This window comes from Eptesicus fuscus, chromosome 17 (assembly GCF_027574615.1).
Source record: "Eptesicus fuscus isolate TK198812 chromosome 17, DD_ASM_mEF_20220401, whole genome shotgun sequence".
In the NCBI taxonomy this organism is placed as follows: Eukaryota; Metazoa; Chordata; class Mammalia; order Chiroptera; family Vespertilionidae; genus Eptesicus; species Eptesicus fuscus.
This window is the reverse complement of record NC_072489.1, coordinates 37476976-37496276: the sequence shown is the minus strand read 5'-3', so window position 1 is coordinate 37496276 and position 19301 is coordinate 37476976. Positions and strand designations below refer to the sequence as shown.

General features: G+C 44.4%; 1 protein-coding gene across 5 annotated transcripts in view; it reads right to left on the bottom strand.

Annotated features, from left to right (window-relative positions):
- The window catches only part of EXOC6 (exocyst complex component 6), a 159559-nt gene that overhangs the window by 86011 nt on the left and 54247 nt on the right, over nt 1–19301 (bottom strand). For all 5 annotated transcript variants that reach the window (XM_054728794.1, XM_054728795.1, XM_008156906.3 and 2 more), the window contains 5 exons: nt 18067–18112; nt 15428–15632; nt 10532–10684; nt 1808–1876; nt 1620–1703 (listed from right to left, as the gene is read on the bottom strand). In XM_054728794.1, coding sequence (XP_054584769.1) covers nt 1620–1703; nt 1808–1876; nt 10532–10684; nt 15428–15632; nt 18067–18112 — 557 coding nt within the window. The remainder of the gene's footprint in view (nt 1–1619; nt 1704–1807; nt 1877–10531; nt 10685–15427; nt 15633–18066; nt 18113–19301) is intronic.

Genomic DNA, 19301 nt, shown 5'->3' with positions numbered 1-19301 from the left:
ACAATAAACAAGTTAAAAAGTAAATATGACTTCAGAACTGCCCACCTCCTCAGCATTTAATTCAAGCCACCATCATCTCTCACTTGGGACATTACATCATTCTCTTACCTAGTCTCCCTAGCTTTCAGGCTTGATCCTTAGTCTATTCTCCAGATACCTGCTAAAATGATACTTCCAAATAGCAATGAGGTCATATATCTTCTGCTAAAAACCTTCCAATGACTTTTCATCTGATTCACAATAAATGTCAAACTCTTTACAAATGGTCTACAATTGCATATTGTTTATAATTATTTATATTTTTGAATATAGATAATGATCTTGTGGTCAGAAGACATACTCTGTATGATTTCAAGTCTTTTATATTTGTTGAGATGCATTTAATGGCTCAGAATATGATCTATCTTGGTGAACATTCCAATTCTAATTGAAAACCATGCGTAGTCTGCTGTTTTGGGTAAAGTATTCAGTCAACATCAATTAATCAAGTCACCTGATAATGTTTTTCAGGCTTTCTATTTTCTCTATCTTTGGTGTTCTGAAGTTTCATTGTAAGGTCTTTAAGAATAAATTGTCTTTATTTAAACCTACTTGGTATTCCTTAGGCTTGACTCTAAGGAATTTATTTTGGAAGCAAAGATTTGGAAAGATAATTAAATCTTTATCATTTATCTATAGGTTTCTATTTTTCATCTGTCCTGGCAAATTCTCAGCCATTATATCCTCAAATACTCCTCTGTACCATTTGTTTTATCTTCTCTTTCTGAAACTCCAACTAGAAATATGTTAGACCTTCTCTCTGTATACCCTGGCTCTTATCTATTTTTATCATTTTGTCTTTCTGTGATGCTTTCTAGATAATTTCTTCAGATCAACTAAAGAGAATTCATCAACTGTTAAACCTATCATAAAATTTTAAATTTTGGTTAACATATCTTCAATATCTAGGTATTCTACCTGATTTTTCTTTACATTTTTTGGCCATTCTCTGTATTTTCTTATTCCCTAATTATATCAGCAAGCTTATAAGTGCTTAAACTTATCTCAATTTCTGCCTTCATTTAGGTTTTCCTGTTTTCTTTGTTTTATAGTCAGATCTAATGATAAGTTATATACAATAAAACTCACTCTTTTTCATGCACTACAAGTTTTCACAAATATATCTGGTCATGTAACTATCACCAAAACCAACATACGAAACAGTTCCATATTCACTACATTTTTGTCCAGACTATACTTTTGTTCTATCCTCTCTCTAAAAAAATCAATTTTAACAAATACTTTTAAAATTAATTAAGATACAGAGTCCACCATATTGTAAGAAACTAACGATCACTCCCAACACCTCATATATTTACTTGTTTATCTTTTACTTATTCACTGTCTATTTTATTTGTTTACTGTCTACCTTCGCCAATAGAATGTAAGTTCATGAGAGAAGGGACTTATCTGTTTTGCTCACTGTTGTACCATCAGCACCTAAATCAATTATTGGAAATAGTAGGTGTTCAATAAATATTTATAGTTAAATGAATAGCGATGCAAGCTCTGAAGAAATTAAAGCAGGTAAGGAGATAAAAAGTGACAACATGACCGATTCAAAAATTTTATATACTTACCATATTTGACTGGGGCTGCAATACCAGCCTTGCTTGTTTCTTTCTTTGTTTTCGATAATAATTTTCAAATGTTTCCTCATCACCCTAAAATCAAACCAACAGAGTAATGAAAACACGTACATACACACACACACACACACATACACACAAGCACACGCACACACACACACACACACACAAATACTTACCAAAACAGAATAAATGTGCAAACATCTGTAAACTGGAGAAAAATCAACGAGTTCTTGAACAGTTAAGACCTGAAAAATAATACCATTTTTAAAAAATTAGAGGTCAAACTACTAGTCCACTCTTGGATAATGTAAAGTTAAAGATAGACAAGGAGATGCATTAACTTCATGCTATAACATTTATCACCTATAAAAAACATAGACTATCAATGTAATGCCCTTTTTACATTCTTTTGGCATTTGTTCAGTAGGTCATTCTGTGTATATGTATCATCACTGGCTATTTTAGATTATCCTATACTAGAGGCCCGATGCATGAATTCGGGCACTGGGGGAGGGGAGAGTCTGCAGGAGGTTGGCCGGCAGTCCCTGATCTAATTGTGTAGATGTGCTGAGGTAGCAGCAAGCAAAGACCACAGACAGAGTGCCCCAAAACTCCTAAACACCAGCTACCCTCTGAGGTGGAAATAGAGCTCTACTTCGCTGCCCACGCTCCGGCCACCTCACTCCCTGGGGCGGAGTTGCTGACAGACAGATAGTCTCTCCTACCGCAGCCGCAGGAGCGCTAGCCAATCAGCGGTTGGGAGCCCAGAAAGGCACGGGGCCAAGCTAGAAGTGGCTGATGGGGGCAGAAGGGCGAGAGGCGCAGTGCAGTGACAGAGGTAAGATGGCGGTGGTGCTTACTTTACGTCTTTCCAGTTAGGCTGCTGCCTTGCCCCTTCTGCCCCCTCAGAGCTGCTACTCTGTCTCAATTAGCCTTGGGTTTGCTCTCCTCCTACGGGCTTCCCGGACCCAGATTCTCTGGTGCCCTGTGCCCGGAGCCTTAGCCAGGGTAAGGACCCGCCCCGGGGCAGGGGGAGGGCAGTAAGGGGCTGCGGGAGGTTGGCCAACTGCCTGCCTTGGGAGGTTGGCTGTGGGAGCGCACTGACAACCAGGGGCAGCTCCTGTGTTGGGCGTCTGCCCCCTGGTCATCAGTGCACATCATAGCAACCAGTCGTTCTAGTCATTACGGTTGTTCGGTTATAATCGTCACTTAGGCTTTTATAGATGATAGATAGATAGATAGATAGATAGATAGATAGATAGATAGATAATAAAAGCCTAACATACTAAGTGTCCGACCATTCGACCAGTCGCTAAGACATGCACTGACCACCAGGGGGCAGATGCTCCAACTATAGGTTAGCTTGCTGCTGGGGTCTGGCTGATCGGGACTGGGCGAGATGGGCTGGACATGCCCTGGAGCCCTCTCACGGTCCCTCCCCAGCCCCGATTGTGTACTGGTGGGGTCCCACGGCTTGGCCTGAGCCCTCTCACAATCCGGGACCTCTTGGGGGATGTCGGAGAGCCGGTTTCAGCCCTATCCCCGCAGGCCAGGCCGAGGGACCCCACCAGCGCATGAATCCGTGCACTGGGCCTCTAGTAAGGTAATAAAGGAGGGAAACTTATGTCTTCAACATACTTGGTAGGGTGCTAGAAAAACTGTTACAGATAAGAGGCTACCTCATTATTGCTTTTGGTAAAGAGGGATTTATGGTATAGCTATAGACAAAGTTCCTACTCTTATGCAGCTAAGTCATATGATTTACCATTATTTCATCAAATTGAAGACATAATCATTATTATTTTATAAAACACTAAGAAAGAAAAAAACACTAGCACTTGAAACTATGATATCAATTTAAGATGTATCCCAACTCTGAGAAGTTGCACCTCAGAATAGATGAAATAGAGTAGTATAAAGTTTCTCAAACTTGAGAAATAAATTATTTTTAAAGGAACGTATTCCTATGCTCATGAGTCCCCAGAGTAGACTTATTTTTATTATAATGTTACTTATTAGGGAAAATGATAGAAACAAATACAAGTAATAATAAACTAGATCTGTAAAAACAGGGAAACAACCAAGTTTTTCTTACAGTATGGATTTAGCAGTAGGGCATGATGGCAATACTCTCAACAGTTAAACATACAAAACATCCCTGGCCAGTGCTGCTCACTGTTTAGAGTATGCGCCCAAGCATCAAAGGGTCACAGGTTCGATTGATGTTTCTCTCTCTCTCTCTCTCCCCCTCTCCCTCTCCTTTTCTCTTTCTGTTCCTCTCTCTCTCTAAGTAAATAATCTTTTAAAATAATAATTTCAAGGTTTCTAAACTTACTAAAACTTTTTCAAGAAATAAAAAACTTGAGGAAACCAAGATGGCGGCATAGGTTAAACACCTAACCTGCAGCCGGGCACAACAATTTCAAAAATACAACTAGAGGTCAGAACGGACATCGTCCAGAACCACAGGAGAGCTGGCGGACTGAAATGCCCACAGCTGGGGGGAAGGAGAAGGCCACGGGGACAGTCGGGGAAGCCGTAAAAGCCTGAGGTATGGAGAAACGGGCGGAGACACGAGCACACGCGCCTGCGGGGAGGATGGAACCGGAGAGGAGGGGGCGGCTGATGACCTGGCCGGAGTTCACTGGCAGGAAGGAGATAAAGGCTCCGGAGTGCGCTGAGCACCGGCTCCGATTGCACTGAACCCCATTCCGGGCGAAACCCTGGGAAACTCACTCACTTTCGCAACTCCGCCGCCCCCGCAGGCTGCCCGGCCCGGGACGCTGGGGACGCCGCCGCAGCGGCGGCGCCCGGAGCCCGGCGGCCTCCCAGCACCCGTCCCCGCCGCGCAGCCCCCGCGCGCCTGGTGCCGCGGGCCGCGCGCCCCGCACACCGGACGGAGGCCCGGGCGCCCTCTCCGTGCACCTCCCGGCGGCGCTAGACTTCAGTAGAGTTGACTGAATTCAAGGGATTGGGAGGTATAAATTGGGGGGACGCCGCGGCGGCGACGTCCGGAACACGGCGATGGTGGTGCCTGGAGCTCGGCGGCCGCCCAGCGCCCGTCCCAGCCGCGCGGCCCTCGCGCGCCTGGCTCCGCGGGACGCGCGCACCGCGCACCGGACGGAGGCCCGGGCGCCCTCTCCGTGCAACTCCCGGCAGCGCTAGACTTCAGTAGAGTTGACTGAATTCAAGGGATTAAGAAGTATAAATTGGGGGGATGCCGCGGCGGCGACGTCCGGAACACGGCGATGGCGGTGCCTGGAGCTCGGCGGCCACCCAGCGCCCGTCCCAGCCGCGCGGCCCTCGCGCGCCTGGTTCCGCGGGACGCGCGCACCGCGCACCGGACGGAGGCCCGGGCGCCCTTTCCGTGCACCTCCCGGCGGCGCTAGACTTCAGTAGAGTTGACTGAAATGAAGGGATTAAGAAGTACAAATTGAGAAGTTTGAAAAAGATGGCGGCGGAGGTTAAAGGCTGTTCTGTTGCCTCGCACCCAGCGAAATCGGAGGGGATGAGGTGTGGAGGTGCGTGGGTCTGGCTGGTGGCGGGGGAAAGGGGCTTTTGTTCCAAACCTAAGGGAGATTAGCTCTCCATCACCCTGAAACCCATCTTCTGGCGAACCCCGGGAGACCCAGATGCCTGCGGGGAGAGGCGGGACTCTTGCAGAGGTGCGCCCAGCAATCAGTGTTTGCTGCGCTGGAGTGCGGAACGAGGGGACTTAGATACATGGAAGGCAGAAGGACCAGACTCACAGCCATCGAGGCTCGCCGCACCATGGCCTGTTGGCGCCCTGAGACCCCGCCCCGCCCTGGGACCCGCCCCGCACGTTTTGAAGACCTGCCCCGCAAGTCTTGCAGGCACACCTGCGCCCCAAGCAACGGCTTATGCATGTGGGTGGCCTGCCCTCTGGCAGCGGACCAGATGATCTGCTGTTCTAGTCGGACTGCTCCAGGGCCACTCAGACAGGAGGAAGAAACTACAGTTTTTGCTGTAATCCTTGCTGAGTGCCTAAGGCAGTAGCTGATCTACACCCCATTGGAGACCCAGAAACGAGGGCATCTAGTGGTCTGTGGGAGATGACACCAGATTTCAACCACGTGCATAAGGGACACATTCAACGGGAATATTCAGTGAGCGCCAAAGCTTTGCTGCACCAAGACCCGGCCCATAAACGTGTCTCCTGCACAGCAACTCTTCCTTTATAGACAAAGAGAGCCCCCCCAGTGACACCAACAACAATCAAGACTTAACTATACAAAGGAGGACCAAGATGGAGGCATAGGGCGGAAGCCTGATTGTTGCCTACCACAACAACTTTGAGACTACGACAAGAGAGCAGAGCAGACACCATCCAAGACCACCATAGGGCTGGCTGAGTAGATGCTCTACAACTAGAATAAAAGAGGGGTATGTGGGATGATGCTGATGCCGGTGACCCAAAGACCACACTTTAAGAACTACAGCTCAGGCGACACAAAAGAACTATGGCTCAGGCGATACAACAGCGGCCTGGAACGTACTCGGCGCAGTTCCCCCGGCGGTCTCCAGCTAAGGGGACGGCTCCACTGGCAGCCAAGCACGGACAGACGAGCCCCTATGAGTCATGGGGTGGGAGACTCCGCGCTTGCTGACCTCTGAGTCCGTCAAGAATCTCAACGCCCCGGAAGCGGCCAGGTGCGCATGCTCGGCGACCGGCCACCGATGCAGACCCAAGGGCCGACGCAGCGACGCCAGACTGGCCCACCGCCATGCACCGGGTGCACCGGAGCTTCGCCGAGCCGCCGCCCGACGAGTTCTGCAGCAGCCATACTGGAGCTCCGGAAGGATGGCCAGGGGAATTGCTGAGGGGGGATTGACCGGCAGGAATTGGGATCGGGAAGACGGGGCCCCGCTGAGACCCGGGTGCGGGCGGGGTTGCGCGCCTCTGGGCTCGGGTGTGGTCACACGCCTCTGGGTATAAGTGAGGCCTCACGTCCCTGGGTCTAGCTGAGGCCACATGCCCCTGGGTCCAGGTGAGGCCGGACTCCGGGTCTGGGTGAGGCCAAGTGCCCCTGGACCCGGATGACGCTGGATCCCGTGCCCGGGCGAGGCCAAGCGCCCCTGGGTCTGGGAGAGCCCACACACCCCTGGGTCCAGGCGAGACCATGTGTCCCTGGATCCGGGTGAGGCCGCGTGCACCTAGGCCCGGGTGAGCCCAAGTGGCCCTGGGTCTGGGAGAGGCCAAGCGTCCCTGGGTCCGGGTGAGACCATGTGTCCCTGGATCCGGGTGAGGCCTCGGGCACCTAGGCCCGGGTGAGGCCACGTGCCCCTGGGTCTGGGAGAGGCCAAGCGTCCCTGGGTCCGGGCGAGACCATGCGTCCCTGGATCCGGATGAGGCCTCGTGCACCTAGGCCCGGGTGAGTCCAAGTGGCCCTGGGTCTGGGAGAGGCCAAGCGTCCCTGGGTCCGGGTGAGACCATGTGTCCCTGGATCCGGGAGAGGCCTTGTGCACCTAGGCCCGGGTGAGCCCAAGTGGCCCTGGGTCTGGGAGAGGCCAAGCGTCCCTGGGTCCGGGCGAGACCATGCGTCCCTGGATCCGGATGAGGCCTCGTGCACCTAGGCCCGGGTGAGCCCAAGTGGCCCTGGGTCTGGGAGAGGCCAAGCGTCCCTGGGTCCGGGTGAGACCATGCGTCCCTGGATCCGGAAGAGGCCTCGTGCACCTAGGCCCGGGTGAGCCCAAGTGGCCCTCGGTCTGGGAGAGGCCAAGCGTCCCTGGGTCCGGATGAGAACATGTGTCCCAGGATCTGGGTGAGGCCTCGTGCACCTAGGCCCGGGTGAGCACAAGTGGCCCTGGGCCGGGGAGAGGCCAAGCGTCCCTCGGTCCGGGTGAGACCATGTGTCCCTGGATCCGGGTGAGGCCTCGTGCACCTAGGCCCGGGTGAGCCCAAGTGGCCCTGGGTCTGGGAGAGGCCAAGCATCCCTGGGTCCGGGTGAGACCATGTGTCCCAGGATCCGGGTGAGGCCTCGTGCACCTAGGCCCGGGTGAGCCCAAGTGGCCCTGGGTCTGGGAGAGGCCAAGCGTCCCTGGGTCCGGGTGAGACCATGCCTCCCTGGATCTGGGTGAGGCCTCGTGCACCTAGGCCCGGGTGAGCCCAAGTGGCCCTGGGTCTGGGAGTGGCCAAACGTTCCTGGGTCTGGGTGAGACCATGTGTCCCTGGATCCGGGTGAGGCCTCGTGCACCTAGGCCCGGGTGAGCCCAAGTGGCCCTGGGTCGGGGAGAGGCCAAGCGTCCCTGGGTCCGGGTGAGACCATGTGTCCCTGGATCCGGGTTAGGCCTCGTGCACCTAGGCCCGGGTGAGCCCAAGTGGCCCTGGGTCTGGGAGAGGCCAAGCGTCCCTGGGTCCGGGTGAGACCATGCGTCCCTGGATCCGGATGAGGCCTCGTGCACCTAGGCCCGGGTGAGCCCAAGTGGCCCTGGGTCTGGGAGAGGCCAAGAGTCCCTGGGTCCGGGAGAGACCATGTGTCCCTGGATCCAGGTGAGGCCTTGTGCAACTAAGCCCGGGTGAGGCCACATGCCCCTGGGTCTGGGAGAGGCCAAGCGTCCCTGGGTACGGGTGAAGCCAGATCCTGGGTCCGGGTGAGGCCGTGCGCCCCTGGATCCATCCGGGTGAGGCTGGGTCCCAGGCCCGGGTGAGACCACGCGCCCCTTGGGTATGGGTGAGGCCACGTGCCCCTTAGTCCAGGTGACGCCGTGCCCCTGGGTTCGGCCGAGACCAAACCAGAGGGAGTCGGACCTCTGTTACCACCATTTGTCCACCATCCAGAGCTGAGGGGTCAGTGCTGACATGTACACATAAGGAACTACTGGACATCGAAATTGGGTCTCAAAAGAACTGTTGGTCCAGGGGGAAGCTCGCTACAGATTGATTCATTTGCCTGTCAGCATAACTATTATTGCTCGTCTCACATTCAGTTCTTATTAGTATATATCTAGTGACATTTGATCTCGTTCATCTAGAGGAAATGATGAACAACATAGACTGAGGAACAAGAACAGAACCAGAAGCAAGGAGGCATCGATCGGACTATCGGGCCTCAGAGGGAGGATAGGGGAGGGTAGGGGGAGGGTGGGGGGAGGGGGAGAGTTCAACCAAAGGACCTGTATGCATGCATATAAGCCTATCCAACGGTTAAGTTCAACAGGGGATTGGGGCATGCGTGGGGAGAGGGGTGGGATGGGAATGGGGGGATGAGGACAAATATGTGACACCTTAATCAATAAAGAAATTAAAAAAAAAAAGAAATAAAAAACTTTTAAAAAAGAAATAAAAAACTTTAATCATATTAGAATTCTTTTATATATCTCAGCACCAATTTTTTTTAAAGGCAGGCTATCCAGAATCAGTCTAAATTTTAAGGTCACGCCATCATGAAATTAAATGTTTACCACAGATAATTAAAATATAACCGATCACTTCAAAAAATTAGATTTACACTTTTGTTCCTCGTTGTGGCAGAACAACTAAGTTGAACTATCTCTGATTTATAAATATAAACTATAATATTTCGTGTTTATCATTTGATTATGCAATCTAATACTTCAGATCATTCTATTGCCTTACTATCACTAACTAGTCTACATAAATTTAATTTGCACATGGTAAGAATAAGAATCACAGTCATACATTACAACTTAAAAGAAAACAAATTCATGCAAAGGAAGAAAATATAAAAATATTAGAGGATTCCACAGGTAGCAAAATCTCAGACATATGCCGAAGCAATATCTTCACTGATACAGCTCCTAGGGCAATGGAAACTAAAGAGAAAATAAACAAATGGGACTACATCAAAATAAAAAGCTTCTGCACAGCAAAAGAAACCATCAACAAAACAACAAGAAAGCCCACTGTATGGGAGAACATATTTGCCAATGTTATCACCGATAAGGGTTTAATCTCCAACATTTACAGGGAACTCATACAACTTAACAAAAGGAAGATAAATAACCCAATCAAAAAATGGGCAACGGACCTAAATAGATACTTTTCAAAAGAGGACATAAGGAAGGCCAAGAGACATATGAAAACATGCTCAAAGTCACTAATCATCCAAGAGATACAAATCAAAAGGACAATGCGGTATCATCTCACGCCTGTCAGAATGGCTATCATCAACAAATCAACAAATGACAAGTGCTGGCGAGGATGAGGAAAAAAAGGAACCCTCGTGCACTGTTGGTGGGAATGCAGACTGGTGCAGCCACTGTGGAGAACAGTATGGAGTTTCCTTAAAAAACTAAAAATGGAACTCCCATTTGACCCAGTGATCCCACTTCTAGGAATATATCCCAAGAAACTAGAAACACCAATTAGAAAGGATATATGCACCCCTATGTTCATAGCAGCACAATTTACCATAGCTAAGATTTGGAAACAGCCTAAGTGCCCATCAGCAGATGAGTGGATTAGAAAACTGTGGTACATCTACACAGTGGAATACTACATTGCGGTAAAAAAAAGAAGGAATTCTTACCATTTGCAAAAGCATGGATGGAAGTGGAGAGCCAGTCAGAGAAAAATAAACATCACATGATCTCACTCATTTGTGGAATATAATGAACAACATAAACTGATGAACAAAAACAGATCCAGAGACAGAGAAGCATCAATCAGATCGTCAACCTCAGAGGGAAGGTGTGGGGGGGGGGGCGTGTTAGGGGGAGAGGTCAACCAAAAGACTTCTTTTCAAGCATAAAAGCCTAACCAATGGACACAGACACCAGGGGGGGTGAGGGCATGAGTCGGGGGTGAGGGGACAATGGGGAAATAAGGAAACATATGTAATACCTTAATCAAAAAAGAAAAAATAAAGAAAATAAAAAAGGAAAGTAAAGAAAGACAGAGATAAAGTAACTCTAGTCACCTCCTCTTCATTCTCATCCTCTTCCTCAAATGTATGTTTCAACACAATTTCATTCCTTTCTTCTGTAATTCTATCATTTATATACATGTTCCTCCCAAATTTTACATTATTTTGCTTCTGCAGAGCAACACTGAAGGTTTTCTGCTGTTGTGCCTATTTGAGAAAAAAAAAATTCAGATTATTTCAAAATTTATTATGGCCAAAATTGGTTCAAGAATTCATTCATATTTTCTTATATTTTTGTCTGCAGGTATAGGATATGAAGTAATATCCCATTTTTAATTTATGGCCTGTGCCCTTTCTCTTCTTTTTTGAACAGTCCTGCAAGGGTTTATAATTTTATTTAAAAAGATTAAGACCCAACTTTTAACTCTGTTGATTCTCCCTACAGTGTTTTGTTTTCTATTATATTGATTTCTATTCTTACCTTTATTATTTCCCTCTACTTACTTTTCAAAAAATTGTATTTTATTGTGGTAAGCATACTTAAGATGAGATCCACCATAAATTTTTAAGTGTACATAGATTATTATATATATTAATATTAACATTATGTTAATATATTAATAATACATTATTTTTAACTATAAGTACAATGTTGTACAGCAGACCGCTAAAGCTTATCCATCTTGCTTAACTGCAACATTACACCTGTTGATTGGTAACACCTCTTTCCCCGCTCCTTCCAGCCCCTGGTAACCACCATCCCACTCTTTGATTCTATGAATGTGACTATTTTAGATTATTTTCCTTTTTATAGACTGGGTGTAGTATTCCCTTTTATGTACATACCACAATTCCTTAAATCATTCATCTGTCAACAACCATGTGGTTGGGGTTGATCCTTATAGTTAGCCAGCCTGAACAAACGCGCCAATAGCAATCAACACTCAATTACAACAGGAGGGCCCACATAACCCACACAGAAGTCGGTCATTCCTAGAGCACCCAGCTCTGCCTCCGCCTACCGGCCGCCTATTAGGCTCACTCACTTATATGGGTCATGTTTTCTTATCCATTCAGCCACTCAATGTCTTTTGATTGGAGCATTTAGTCTGTTTATGTTTAAAGTTATTATTGATAGGTACTTGTTTGTAGCCATTTTTATTTTTTGTGCCTGTGTTCTTTCTTCCCTTTTTATTTCTTCTTTTTTTTAAAATATATTTTATTGATGTTTTACAGAGAGGAAGGGAGAGAGATAGAGAGTTAGAAACATCGATGAGAGAGAACATCCATCAGCTGCCTCCTGCACACCCCCTATTGGGGATGTGCCCGCAACCAAGGTACATGCCCTTGACCGGAATCGAACCTGGGACCTTTCAGTCCGCAGACCGACACTCTATCCACTGAGACAAACCGGTTTCGGCTATTTCTTCTTTTTACACCAGTCCCTTTAGCATTTCTTGCATTGCTGGTTTGGTGGTGATAAACTCCCTTAGCCTTTTTTGTCTGTGAAGCTCCTTATTCTTGGATTCAGTCCCTTGCTTTGCATCACTTTGTAAACTTCCTTCCATTCCTTTCTGGCCTGATGTGTTTCTGTTGAGAAATCATTTGATATTCTAATGGGAGATCCCTTGTACATAACTTTCTGTCTCTCTCTTGCAGCCTTTAAGATTCTCTCTTTGTCCTGAACAGTTGCCATTGTAATTATGACGTGTCTTGGTGTGGGTCTTTTCGGGCTCATCTTGTTTGGGACTCTCGTGCTTGTGTGACTTTTTTCTTCCCCACATCAGGGAAGTTTTCCAACATTATTTCTTCAAATAGGTTTTCTAACCCTCGTTCCTCTTCCTGTCATTCTGGAACCCTTATTATTCATATGTTGCTTCGTTTCATGTTGTCCCAAAGCTCCCTTAGGCTCTTCTCCTGTCTTTTAATTTTTTTCTCCAATTGCAGTTCAGTTTGGGTGTGTTTTGCTTCCCTGTCTTCTAACTTGCTAATTCGGTCCTCCACGTCTCCTAGTCTACTGTTGAAACTTTCCACAATGTTTTTTATTGCAGCTATATCACTCTTCATTTCTTCTTGATTCTTACATAAGTTGTTGATTTTTTTCATCCATCTGGTTTATGTACTGTATGACCCTTATTCTGAATTCTTTTTCTGACATATTGCATGCCTCGGTTTCACTTAGCTCCTTTTCTGGCAATTCCTCTTTCCTTTGGGGATTTCTTTGTTTCCCCATTTTTGCTCTCACTGAAGGATCTAGGTGTCGAGTCATATCAGGGCTGCTCCTCGGGTGGCAGTAGCTCCTTGGGTGGCGGCTGCTCCTCGGGCGGTCACAGCAGCAGCTCCTCTGGTGGGTGCTGCTCGCAGCAGTGGTGGCTCCTCTGGCTGGTAGGGGCAGGCTGCTCGCACGGCTTCTGCTCCTTGGAAGGGGACGGGCTGCTCACGAGGCTGCTGCTCCTCGGATGGGGCAGGCTGCATGTGGCTACTGCTCAGAAGTCAGTTTATTGCTATGAGGATGTGTTCCACCCAAGAAAGATGATGTCTGGGGTGTGGGAGAGTGACTCAGCACAAGGATCCTGGCAGCTGTCCCTCTGCTCTCTCCCCAGAGCCATAAAACCCAGTCTCTTCTCATGTGACTCTAGTCTGCTCCAGCTTCCCCTCTGCCAGAGCTCAGGGGGAATGGCTGCAAAAGAGTTTTTGTGCATTGACCCTTTAAGAGGGTGCCTGTGTCTCTAGCGAGTAGACTCCCATCTCTCCCTGGCATACATAATTGCTGATTTTCACAGCCAGGTGTTATGTGGTCACCTCTTCATGGCTCTGGTGCTCTGGGCTGGAGAGCCCAGCATGGGGTTGAGACCCCAAGCTCCTCAGGGAGAACCTTTGCAGCTGAGATATCCCACCGAGATCTCATCTACTGCCCTGGGGAGCTAGCCCTTTTCATGTCCCCACCCTTCCTACCAGTCTGCTATGGCTTCTTCTGTAAATCCTTGACTATAAGATTTCTGTTCAGCTATTCTTCGATTGGTTATTAATTTGATTGGTTATTAAGTTGATTGTTCTATATTTTTAGCTGTAATTTCAGTTTGGTCCTTGGGAAGAGGTGAGTGTAGCGTCCACTTACTCCACCGCCACCTTGTATCTCTTGCCAATTTCTCCACATTCTTGCCAACACTTGTTCTTTCTCTCTCTCTCTCTCTCTCTCTCTCTCTCTCTCTCTCTCTCTCTCTCTCTCTTTTATAATAGCCATCCTAACAGGTGTGAGGTGATATCCCATCGTGATTTTGTTTTGCATTTCCCTGAGGTTAGTGATGCTAACATGTTCTCATATACCTATTGGCCATTTGTATGTCTACTTTAAAAAAAAAAAAAAAACACATCAATTGCCCTGGTCAGTTTGGCTCAGTAGTTAGAACATCAGCCCAAGGACCAAAGTGTCACAGTTTTTGATTCCCTGTCAAGGGTATACACCTCAGCTGCAGATTTGATCTCTGGCCCCGGTTGAGGTGCAAGCAGGAGGCAAACAATTTATGTGTCTCTCTCATGTTGATGTTTCCCTCCCCCTCTCTCTCTCTCTCTCTCTCTCTCTCTCTCTCTCTCCCTCCCTCCCTCCTCTCTCCCTTCCACTCTGTCTAAAAATCAATGGAAAAAATATCCTCAGATGAAGATTTTTTTTAAAAAGTCTATTCAAGTCCTTAGACCATTTTTAAAATCAGATGATCAGATTTTTTACTATTGAGTTGTAAGAGTTCTTTACATATTTTGGAGATTAATCCCTAATGAAATATATAGGTTGCAAACATTTTCTTCCATTCTGTAGATGGCCTTTTCATTCTGATAATTGTTTCCTTTGCTGTACAGAAGCATAATGGCTGGGAGATATACATATGCTGTCACACATAGCAGCAATGCATTCCTTTTTATTGCTAAGTAATATTCCATTTTATGAGTATAGCACAATTTGTTTATCCATTCTCCTTAGGCTGTTGCCAGTTTTTAGCCAACTGTGAACAAAACAACTATGAACATCATGAGAACATGTTTTTATTTATCATTGGTAAATAACTAGGAGAGGAAATGCTGACTCAAAGGTAGGTACATTAACTTTATAACTGCCAAATCTTTTCCCATTGCTTGCCTTTTTATTATTGAGCTACTAGTAGCCCGTTTGCACGAAGATTCGTGCAATAGACCTTCATTCACCTGGCTGCCTGCACCAGTTTTCTGCCGGCACCAGGGACCCAGGCCTTGGCTGTGGCCACCGCCTTCTACCTTCTTTCAGGGTCCCGGCTTGGCCCTGGGCGGTGGCCTTGGGCTCGGCTGCACCCAGCGTCCCTGCGACCCGATCGCAGGAGCGAGCCAACCCCCCAGGTCGGCTCGCTCCTGCGATCGGAGCAGGCACCCCGCTGGCGCCCAAGGCCCGGAAAGCCCCGGGCGGCTTTCCGGGCCTTGGGCTCCGCCCACCCCAGCTTCCCTGCAACGGTTTCCTGGTGGGCGTGGTTGATGGGCGTGGTTTGGTTGGTGGGCGTGGCTTGGGCGTGGCTAAGGTGCGGTCAATTTGCATATTTGTCTATTATAAGGTAAGATGGGAGTTAATTCCAGATAATACTTTCAATTTGTTTTAAAGAGAGAGCAATTTAGAACCTTAGCATAAAAAGGCTGCCACTTTTCAGCTAATTTTATACCAAATTTGACTGGTGGCAAAAGTTAATGTAATACCACATAGTTGGGGAACACTGCCAAAGAATCAGATAGTACGTCAAGTTAAATAAGGAATAACCACAATTCAAAAGAAGACTCTAGTGAAGTCCATTCTAAACAGGAACCAGGAAAGATGAAAAAAGGGTAAAACTAAACAAAAATAAGCATTTTATGGACATAAAGAAAGTAAACTTTGAATATATTCTATAACCTAGATTATTAAATAACATTAAATTTAAAAAAATTTAACCTCACCTGTTTCATTGCTGCTTCACCTATTTTATTAGAATGTTTTCGAATGCTTTCCAAAAAGTCTTTGAGATCAGACATAGAGATTTCTTTAATATCCTCACGGAGTTTAGGAAGATTTTCTATCATTAGCTGACAAAACCGGTATTGACTAACCCGGGGAAAATATACATTCTCTAATTGTTCCATAGTTTTTAGAGCAGAGTAATACCTGTGAGAAGTTAAAAAGAAAACTCTATAAAGTTCTTATTACATTAATTTTGCAAATAATCTAACACTCCCATCAAAAAAGTCAGGTATAAGTAAAACAAACATTTATTTTTATTTACTAATAAACACAAACTATAAACCATAAGAATAAGCAACAAGCTGAAAATTCATGGCTTATACACTAACATACAACTTCATTTCACTTCACCCAAATTATATAACATCACAAGCATTATAGTCATCACTATACCTAAATGTATAATAATTATAAATTTTTAAATTAGAATATTTAGTTGATAGGTGATTTCATTAATATCTCTCCCATCAACACACCATCACCATCCAAAAATACAAAGCATAGATTTAATTTAAAGTAAAATATATTTTAAGAAATTTTTTAAAATGTAACTAAGATAATTAGAAATAATATCGTGTCACAAAAAATAAAAAAAAACACTGGCAGAGCGATTTTTTTTCCATTTCAACAAATACTGAATGCCTATTACTTAGTAGGCACTGGTGACATGCTGGATATGCAGCAATTAGTAAAGTATAGCTTATGCCCTAGAAAAACTAATATATAATTTCATATACATACTTCAATTTTCTCTAGACTTCTATAAGGCAGATGTCTATGGCAGATTATTACTATTAATCTATAGATGAGAAAACTAAAACACAGAAAAAGGTTATATAATTTGGTCAAGATACTAAAATTAATAGTAGGACTCAAACTTTCCAAAATTGTCAATATCCTGCAATAATATTCACCACCAAAATTCATTTAAGAGTTGGTAGAGGATTTTTAAATTAATTAATATTCTATGCCTTTCCAGTGATTTAGATATTAAAATGAGAAAAGGCACTATCGAAAAATAAACCAGAAAGTAATATATATGCAAACTAAAAAAACAGAAGGTTGAAAAGCTACTTAAAAATATTTATTGGTTTTCTAGCTTATATATTCTCAAAGGTAGAGTATATTTTGCAAATTGTCACAAAATTATACCACTAATTTAAAAATTACACCTAAATTTTATTGTAATTTAAAATCACTAGAATTGTTATAATATAAATAATATTACTTAAAAATATATATATATTTGGCCCTAGCCAGTTTGGCTCAGTGTACAGAGCGTTGGCCTGTGGACCAAAGGACACCAGGTTCAATTCCAGTCAAGGGCATGTACCTTGGTTGCAAGCTCCTCCCCAGTCTGGGCCCTGGTCAAAGCTTGCACAGGAGGCAACCATTGTGCAGGAAGCAACCAAACGATGTGTTTCTCTCACATCAATGTTTCTCTCTGTCCTTCCCTCTCTCTTCCACTCTCCCTAAAAATCAATGGAAATATATCCTTGGTTGAGGATTAACAACAACAAAAAAGAAACCAAACAAACATATATATTAGAGGTACGGTGCACGAATTTGTGCACGGGTGGGGTCCCTCGGCCTGGCCGGCGACCAGGGCCCATTGGGGCCATCTCGCCCAGTCCCAATTGGGGCCGGCGGCGGGGAGGGACCGCAGGAGGCTGGTCAGCTGCAGGAGGTTGGCTGTGGAAGCACATTGACCACCAGCGGGCAGCTCCTGCGTTGAGCGTCTGCCCCCTGGTGGTCAGTGCACATCATAGCTACCAACGGGTCGTCTGGTCGAAACAGTCACTTAGGCTTTATGTATATAGATATATAGATATATTTGGTCAGAAATGAACACATTTAGGTAAAGGTATTAAGAAGTACAAATTGGTATGGGGATGTAAAATATACCACAGAAATATAGTCAATAATATTGTAATAACTATGTATGGTGTCAGATGGTGATTTATTAGGGTGATCACTCCATTAGTTAGATAAATGTCTAATCACTATGCTGTATACCTGAAATTAATATAATATTGCATGCCAACTATAATTAAAAAATAAAAAAATATATTTAAAAATAAACTTTTCATCTTTAAAACAGGTTAAACAATGTTTCTATTGCAATTAATAAACTACTTCAAATTATTTTTACTTTTCATTTGTCATTTATGCATTTGTGTTATAAAACAGAACATGAACTACACTAGCCCAGATTGTCAAAATATAACTACCCATACTTTACTTTCATCTGTGGACTTACAATACACACTTAGTCTTTGATCTTATGCAATGTCAATGTTGCATAAATTAATCAATATTTTTTCATTCCTGTTCAGTTGTTTATTTATCCCTCAACAATATGATCAATCTTCCATATCATTTACATAGGGTAAAGATCCACAAATAAATGGCTAAGAACTGCTATATTGAATGATTCTGATGAGCAAATTGGATGAACAAAGCATAGAAGCAAACTTCACATGATTCACTATAATTTACAGTAAGTCTAAACATGCCTTCAAGTAATTTTTAAAAAAGGGATTCTTATTAAAAGCAATTAGGAAAGAAACCAACTCACCTTTTTGCACTCATCTGTTCTTTTAGCTTAGTGTACATTTCCAGCACTGCAGTTAAAAATATAACTCATATTAGCTTTCAAATTAAAAATAATTTTTGAGAGATGAAAATAATAAAGGAAGGCATCAGCATATTATAAATTCATTAATTTTTTTCTATAGTTTGATTTAGGCTTACATTTTCAAATAAAATTTTATACTTAGAGTAAATAAGAACATTTTAATTTCTATATATGTTAAACATTACATGTATTACTACATTTTATTAAACCTGGAACATTTGCATATGCTGACACCTATAATTAAGACATTAACCTACTAACAAATACCCTATTCAGAAACTTACTAATATAACATCTCTTCCCTGCAGAGGAACAAAAAGTTTGGACTTTAGTTATTTGAGAGAGAAAGTTGAATGACAGTGAGATTGATTTTCATTCAAGATACCAAGATAGCACAACTGTGTTATAGCTCATTAAACAAAATTTTACAACAAATCCACAAAGGAAGAGACACCTCAAAAGCTTATAGCACACAATGAATTAGGACAAAGGCATACATAAACATAAAGCATCTCCCTTTGTTTTATCATTTCTATCAAAGGTACAGAAATGCAGTTATTCAATAAAGCTGTTATAAGCTTCAGCAAGATGACATACCATTCATCCTTAATAGAATTTCAAAGTATAAAGTAAGTGAATATATTATTATTGGCTCATCAAGCCACCTCCAAATTTCCTAGACCAAAGAGATAGACATTTTCTCCAGATTTTTCTATAGTTTTATGGCTACCCTCAGGGATCTTCAAGTTTATAAAAGATATTGCTTACCTCTCTGCAACCCATAAAAACTGCAAGGATGGCTATAGTGAACCTGTCCTAATTCTACAGACTCTATGTATATTACTATCAGAGCCCCTATACATAATGCAATATTTTTTACATTTTTAACCAAAACATATACCTGGGCAAGAGCCTAAAACTGCTGCTACAAGTATAAACTTGCTTTGAAATCTGTTTTATCTAAACTATTTATATAAATTTCTTATCTACCTTCTAATATTTCTATATATTTTCATATAAAAATAATACTTTCCTCAAATATAATCAAGTAAAACTAGTGCACCAGAAAAATGCATTGTTTAACCTGTGACTTCTTATATCCTTTCATACTTCTAATCTAAGGAGGAGGTAAGCAATTGTACAGTAATTGATGGCTTGTCTTTATTCAGATAAAT